At 28.3% G+C, this 7,824-nt stretch overlaps 1 protein-coding gene across 1 annotated transcript; it reads left to right on the top strand.

Moving 5' to 3' along the window:
- The first annotated feature begins 1,139 nt into the window (after positions 1 to 1,139).
- On the top strand, positions 1,140 to 7,462 carry LOC112599939 (lipopolysaccharide-induced tumor necrosis factor-alpha factor homolog). The gene is made up of 3 exons (XM_025347069.1): positions 1,140 to 1,320; positions 6,713 to 6,866; positions 7,288 to 7,462. The coding sequence occupies exons 1-3, from the start codon at positions 1,278 to 1,280 to the stop codon at positions 7,391 to 7,393; spliced, it is 303 nt and encodes a 100-aa protein (XP_025202854.1). The 5' UTR covers positions 1,140 to 1,277; the 3' UTR covers positions 7,394 to 7,462.
- Positions 7,463 to 7,824: the final 362 nt, after the last annotated feature.

Below are 7,824 nucleotides of genomic sequence, written 5' to 3'. Positions count from 1 at the left end.
AATAAATTATATATATGAAAAGGTTCGTATTGACTAATAATTAATAATATGCGGGCGCCCAGAGCATTTACATATAAGATAATATAGTATAACAAATTAATAAACAATAATTACACCTATAATAATGTGCGCTAATAAAATTTTATAGGCCTTTAAGTACAAGGACCTTCAATGCCACAGGTATAAAAGAAAATATATAATAATACGTAATCGTATACTAATAATAACAGTTGGGCATTAAGGTCATAGTATACAAATAATAATTTTACTGGTCACTGAACACGAGGGGACAAATATGAGTAGAATAACAATGTAGGACCTGATGGCGACAGCACTGGACCAACTGGCTCCTTGACACCGATGACGACTGTAGCTGATGCAAACAAGCTCTTCGTTGACGAGTTAAAAAAAAAAAATGACACCTCGTGATCACATGCGGTTTTGTTGGTTGCGACACGCAAAAATAACGGTTGACGAACACGTTGTTCTCAGGTCAACCGTTGTAAAAAGACAGACACACAGACGTCGAGCTGGCTAGCGATTCGGCCATGGGCTTACGAACTGTCACCAGACAGCGGAGGGGGAGCTTGCTGGACACAGCTTTATCTTGTAGCCGGACACCTTATCTTTTGCCACACCTGTGGTGTCCCGAGGAGATATATATAATTTGGCCAAAAGAAAAAAACCGTTCCGCGATCGAACAACTATGTTCATAACAATCTCTCGTGTAATAATAATAACAATAATATTCGTACTAATAAAGAGATATCAAAATATTATTTCTATAACTCTCTGCACAGTGAAACAAACTTGTATAATTATCATAGACATAAGTTCATTGTTACGAGTATTTGGTCGAATTTATTACGCGCCGAAAAGTACCTTGACGTAGGTATCGCCGAAACGGTCTCGCGCTGAAACGGATGTCTTCGAATCGACATTTCGCCGAAACGTCCAGCGCCCAACTTTCGACGCCGAAACGTCCCATTCCCCCTACCCTGTACACTGCTCTTCGACGGTTGACGACCAGTTAGTCGTTAGTCAGGTGTCACTAGTCACTACTCCGTAGTCCGTACTCATTGCGACATTACTAATTATTGCTCTGTTGCTCACGACGGTCGCGTTTTGTTTACAGAACGCACTATAAATTTTGATTTTAATATTTTGTTTCTTTTTAAATATTTATTGAACTGAATAATACGGATTCTCTAAAGTCTATTTTTATCAGCAGTGATTATTCAATACGATCGAGATTTATTCGTTTTGGATAGGAAAATATGAGTGAAATTACTATGCCTGTTTCTCAGTTTCAAGTCCAATGTGAGTATAATTTAAAAATTAAAATCTCATAATTATTGTTTTGTTAATGTCATTGATGGTTATATTTCACTCGGTTCAAGTATAATGATATTATTTATTAATATTTTATAGATTGTTATTACGCAATAGCTTATAATGGAGGGGCTAAAACTAGAATTTTTTTTTTTTTTAACTTAAAATGTTTATTTCCACAATCTGTTACATTTAGAACCAATAAGTGTTAGTGATGTTAAGATTTTTTTATGGCTAGAATAACAGAATAAAGAAACCTTCCAGTGAAGGCACTTTGACAGTTAATTAATTAAGTAATTTTTACAATATACAAGTATATACAGTTAGAATGAAATTAGGTTATATATATAAACATTATTTTTTATTTTTTTTTAAGTTAGCAGGACCTGGCACGGCGGCCCCACCGCCTTTTCAATCTTTTTTGTGGATTACCAGGAATGTTTGCTGACGCAAGGCTTTTTATTAAGGGATTTGCGTGGTTTTGTATATTAAGGTTGAATCGCTTATAGGAGGTTTTTGCTACATCTTGGACAGAAGATATGGCAAGATCATGATGTAGGGATTGGTTTGAGACATAAAAAGGTGCTTTGGTTATAACACGAAGGGTTTTTGATTGGAAGCACTGTATGCGATTTATGTTCGAAATCTTTGTAGAGAATTAAGATAGTTTTTTTTGTATTACGAGCAGGTAAGTATAGTCGTTGCTGAGTAGTGTAGTGGCGTAGTGTTGCGAAATACAAAAAACCGATTTTGATTTCTTCCCTAATAGTTGTATCCTATTAGATTACTAAGATTGTTATATTGGCGTATATCGACTCCGCCGGCTACTCTTTATATTATTTACATATTTATTCGGATGGCTACTGCTTATAATATTTGCATATTCATTTCGTCGGCCACCGGTCGTTTATCCCTAAACTTATTAAACCTAGTTCGGAAATTTTCGGAAAGTTACTATAAAAAAATAAAAATACATCCAACCAACTTTTGACCACATTGTTCGCATTAAGATTAAATATTAATATTAATAGTAATTTAAGTAATAGTTATTTTTTTCATAAAAGTTAAAAATTCTGTAATACTTTAAACAGAAATTTAATAATATTTATTGTTGATTTATTTTATCATAACAATAAAAATATTTGTATAATTAAATACCTACTATAAATTTGTTATTTATTCATAGGAGGCGCAATTAATTTTTTTAATTTCAGAGTGACGTAAACTAATAAAGTTTAGGAATCACTGCTATATATTTTAAATACATATACAATGGGGGGGGGGATAAACAATGTCCGGCGGAATCAGCGGAATTGGTAAATTGCGTCCCGCAAAAAAGGTCATAGTTATATACTGTGTAAATTGCGGCCCGAGTATATTTTATACATACGTAAATTGCGGCCCGGGATATTCTGATTTCCGGTCGGCTGGTTATATTATCTTTAATATTGATTGATAAGGATATCACTTGATGCTCACTTCTATAATATTATTGAAATATTTTGCACGAGTTTTTACATTGGTCTACAGTATTTACAGTATTTGGTAAATTAGTATTTGTATTTTTTTTAAATTTAATAACAACCCTTAATGTAATTTACATAAAAATGATAAATATTTAAGTAGGTAAATATATTAAAATGTAACGGGGCCGCAATTTACGTATGTATATAATATTATAATTTATAAACAGTAGCCCATGGAATCGATAATTCCCCTGTTATAATTCGGTGGAACCCAAAAGCGCAAATCGTCTTAATTTTTTCGATAAACCAAAAGTGCAGTCATTTTGTGCTTTTGTACCTTAGTAGTGGGATAAATGCACAAAAATAAATATTGTACTTGTTACACTATAAGTTTCCTTTTAAATAATTAATTTTTAAATTAAATTATTCATTTTAATTAACCATGTAAATAGTATTTTTTAATTCAAAAATAGATCAACAGTGATCGAGTTCAGTTGAAGTTTAGTATTATATCGTATCGAATTTTATCGTGATGAATTACTGTGAAGGTTAATAATCATTTAACGTAACTATACAATTTGCAGTACAGACTTATACCTAACTTATAAAATACACTTTATTGTTGTAAAATTTATTTGAGCTTAAAGTTTGTTAAAAAGGTATTTTTTTTGCACTTATGGAATATTTATTTTTGTGCCATTAGGTTGCGTTTGGGTCATATTTTGCGCACATAGGCTACAGCCTTATAATTGAGTATCCAATGGTGCAATCAAAGGGAGCCCCCGGATCCAGACCATTCTTGAGTGTTTCTAAAGTGAAAAATTAAATTGAAAAATATTTTGATAATTTAATTATATAATAGTTACTCTAAGCGGACACCCCCTTGATAAAATCCTGGTTGCGCCACTTTGAGTATCTGTACTTCGGTGATATTCTATTGAAAAAACAGCACGTATATAATTAATAATTATTAATCATCAAATTTTACTTGCACGCGCTCTCAAGCAGTAGACCATGAGTTCATTAGAAACTTAAATGCTGGCGGGTGTCGCGTGTGTTGATATTATCTATTAAACCATGTGCATATTGCACAGTATATAGTAAAAACTCGCTTATAATTTATTGATTTATAAATAAATATATTTGTTGTCCGCAATCCGCAATGAGTTGTATAGATATTAATGTTTCAGCTATTGGTTTATTAAGTTTATTTTATTTTTAATAGTGTTTACTGTACTTTATTTAAATCTAACTTAACCTATTATACACACATTTATTAATACTCAAAATATTCATATAAATAAAAATGAATTTGAACAGTTCAGTTACTATTTATGATTATTATTTATTTTTGAAAACAGAAAAACAACAAATAACAATATGAAAATACGTCTACACTAGAATATTATTGTACTGTAAAAACCCATAGCTGTGTGTGGCATGTACCGAAAATATATTTTGTGTGTGCTGTTATTTGGTGAAAACGTCCATATGGGCACATATTTATAGTGCCATACGAAAAAATGTACGCCGAAGACGATGCACAATGTAAATTTTTACTAGTGTGGACGTGTGGCTATAATTATATAATTGAATTTTTCTAAATAATTTGTACTACATCTAGGCTTACATACTATTTTTTAGTATTAATATATGTACAATAAATTATATAATTTAATATTTTACGTACATTTAATCCTTTTATCATATTTTATGATACCTAATCCGACCTTTTTTGCGTTCCGAACATCCAATTTCCAACCATACCTAAAGGTAACGAATTAAAGTGGTTCTACTGTATTACATACTGTACGTTAACATTCAATAAAATTTAGTTTATGATTTAGAGTCCACTAATATATATTTTATCATAGGTGTTTAATTTCCGGTCGAGCCTGAGGAACAATAATTAATGTCCTAATACTTGGATAGTGTCCCTAATTTTTTTTTCAATACATTGATGTACATTCTAATTGTAAATTAAAAAACTGTGTAAATAGAATCAAGTTGTATGTGAACACAACATTAATGTGCTAATTTCTAGACATATTTTTGAAGTTAAAAATAAAATGATATAATTAATGTAATTAAGCATAAAAAGAAGAAAATACAATACTCAAAATTTTAAAAACTTGGTTTATTGGAAAAAAAATGCATTTACATAATATAATTTAAACTTAATTATTGTAATAATTTTGATTAAAGCATTATAAATGAATTCTTTATTTATATTTTATTTATTATTTCTCATACATTTAATTCGTCAATGACCATGTCAATATCAATACTAGATGTTGGTTATTTTGGTTCAGTAAACATTAATAATAAACAACTAAGTCAGTTTCAGCGTATAATACTCCTAAATTGATATTTTACTATTGTTGATTTAGAAAATACCCATTCGCAGGAACAACTGTCAACTTGTAAGTTGTAACAGTTATAACTGGTATTACACTGGATAATTTAATTACAGTGAAAAATCTATTAAATACTTTTATGTAATTATTTGCTTTCATATAATTTAACCACGAATGTATTGATTTATTATTAGTATTAGTATCTGGTTGAAATTTAATAATGCCCCTTATAAGATTCTGGTCGAGCCATCTATGCTTATTGTTATGAATGAAAATTACAAATTAATATTGTTATAATTATTCACGATTTTAAGAGTATTGAATAATGACTATTGGATTACTAATATTAATAATATTATTTTGTTTATTTTTAATTCCAGTCTTTATTAAGTGTAATGTATTGATAAATGTCGTCATAGTAATATCATTAATTACAGAATAGACATTATAATAAAAAGTAGTATCATGAGGGATTCGGATTTTTTTCAGTTTTTCACTCATTGGTTAGACGTTAGTTCATGTTTGCCGAGTTAAATAAATAATATTATTTATAAATCTTGCAATTCCAGCATTTAGCCATCATTCATCGTCGTATTTGACAATGCGCAATGTTAATTCGAAAATGCTATAAAACAATTTATCTATATAGTTGATTTTTTTTATTCGTTCATTGTGTGTACCGTGTAGGTATATTTGTTATTTTATTATTCATTATTACTATTATTCGTGTTACCAAAATAATAATATACATATTATAAGGGTTCTGAATTTTTTCTTCTTTTTAACGTGTTCGGTTATAGATGATTAGAAATACAAAGGTTTTTAGAAATAGAAATGTCTTCCTTATTCTTCGGTTACTTTTTCTTGATGCCAAAATTCTTTTTTTCTTGATAAAAGTTGTCTTTGCATGTATCTTATCCTTTGCTTAAATTTCTTGTGAACTTCTTCTGTCTGCTGTTATTAAACTACCCATAACAGTTGATGGAAGAAGTTTGCACATAAATATAAATATATAATAACATGTCTGTATATAATATTATAATGAAAATATATAAAAGAATTAGAAGAATTAGAGTTTGTCTATAAAATAAAATATATAATATAAAAATCATGTAAATGACAATTAGTTTTAAATTGTACAAAAACATAAACTTGTTTTAATTAGTTAATTTTGATCTTTAAAAATTCTAGAAATAAAATAAAAGGAAAATGGAGACAAACAAGCCTGATAAATATACAGGATAAGACTTAAGTTAAAACGAACTATTACAATTATTTTACTACAATTTATGTATTTTATTTATAGCTATAAAAGGTTGCGCTTCTAATTTTCTTAATATTTCATAGAAAATTTTTTTTTTAGAAATTTAGTGAGAACCGATTTATAGTAATTATGGTTTCGATTTTATAAAGTTGTCTACTTTTAACTACAAAAAATAATTATTATACTAATACAGTAATAGCCATAAAGTGTGACATTTATATTATACCATTATTTACATCAGTGTATCTACGTGAAGACATAAATATTTTATAACTGTTTATTTCTATTTTTAGGGCCTCAATCGCCTTCAACTACTGTACCACAACCGATGGGTCCTAGTAGTGCACCAGCTTTATGCAATGTATGTGGCAGTAATATTCATACAAGTACTTCAAGGAAAGCTAAATCTTCTGCTTGGTGGTGTTGTATACTGATGTGTATTTGTGGGTAAGTATTAAAACGAAGAATTAAAAAAAGAATTGATGACAAAATATTAAAAAAATAAACAGTTGTGAATACTAACTAAAAACTAAATAATGGAGTTGATAAATTGCAACCACTAATAGAAGTAAATAAATAACATATAAATAAATTTTGTCTTACTTTTGTGCTTATGTTGTATCATAGTAGTTCTTTGTGGTTGCCAAATAAATAATATATTTTTTACTGTTACCTAATGATCAATTATTATAATAAATTTGCACTTTAGTATTTCTTAGATATCCAACTACTCATTTAAATACAAGGTTAATTATAATCATAGGGTCAAAATATTTAGTGTTACTTGAAATCATTGTGATCACACTGTATACATGTATTGCTTTATAATTATTTAGTATTTTTACAAAATTAAATTTTTTTTTTTTAGATGTTTTTGTGGATGCTGTCTCATTCCTTGCTGCATGGACTCTTTCAATGTTGTCAACCATAAGTGCCCAAAATGTAAAGCTTTTTTGGGACAGTACAGATCATAAACTAAAATAAAACAATACTGTTTAAATCATAAATAGTTTACTTTTTTTATTATTATTATTTATCAAAAACGACAAATGAATAAAAATGTTTTTCAATTTTCCATGTAGTATGTATTTCTATAAAAAATAAAATAAAATAATTTTTTGCTATTTTATATTTAAGCATACATGATAGTAGTATATTTAAAAATAAGGTACTATAATATTAATTTTCTACTTATTATGTACAATAAATTTTCTTAATTAAACAGAATATTTTTTTTTTTTTAATGGGGTTTTATTATTTTAACGGTTCAAAGGTCTTTAAACATGTTTAACTATTATATATATTTTACATAGATACCAGATATAAATTATATATACTTTATTAAACCACCGTAAAAAAATGTCAACTGATAAAAAGATATATTAATGTAGTAGATACGTACATA

The sequence above is a fragment of the Melanaphis sacchari genome, unplaced genomic scaffold (genome assembly GCF_002803265.2).
Source record: "Melanaphis sacchari strain LSU unplaced genomic scaffold, SCAv2.0 Contig56_pilon_pilon, whole genome shotgun sequence".
NCBI classification, from domain to species: domain Eukaryota; kingdom Metazoa; phylum Arthropoda; class Insecta; order Hemiptera; family Aphididae; genus Melanaphis; species Melanaphis sacchari.
The sequence above is the reverse complement of the archived record's forward strand: the minus strand, read 5'-3'. Positions and strand labels throughout refer to the sequence as shown.

Bases quoted from the DNA above. Each gene is read 5' to 3' on its own strand.
- LOC112599939 (XM_025347069.1), top strand. From the start codon at position 1,278: ATGAGTGAAATTACTATGCCTGTTTCTCAGTTTCAAGTCCAAT. The intron at 1,321-6,712 runs GTGAGTATAATT...TTCTATTTTTAG, and splicing joins TTCTCAGTTTCAAGTCCAAT to GGCCTCAATCGCCTTCAACT. The intron at 6,867-7,287 runs GTAAGTATTAAA...TTTTTTTTTTAG, and splicing joins ATACTGATGTGTATTTGTGG to ATGTTTTTGTGGATGCTGTC.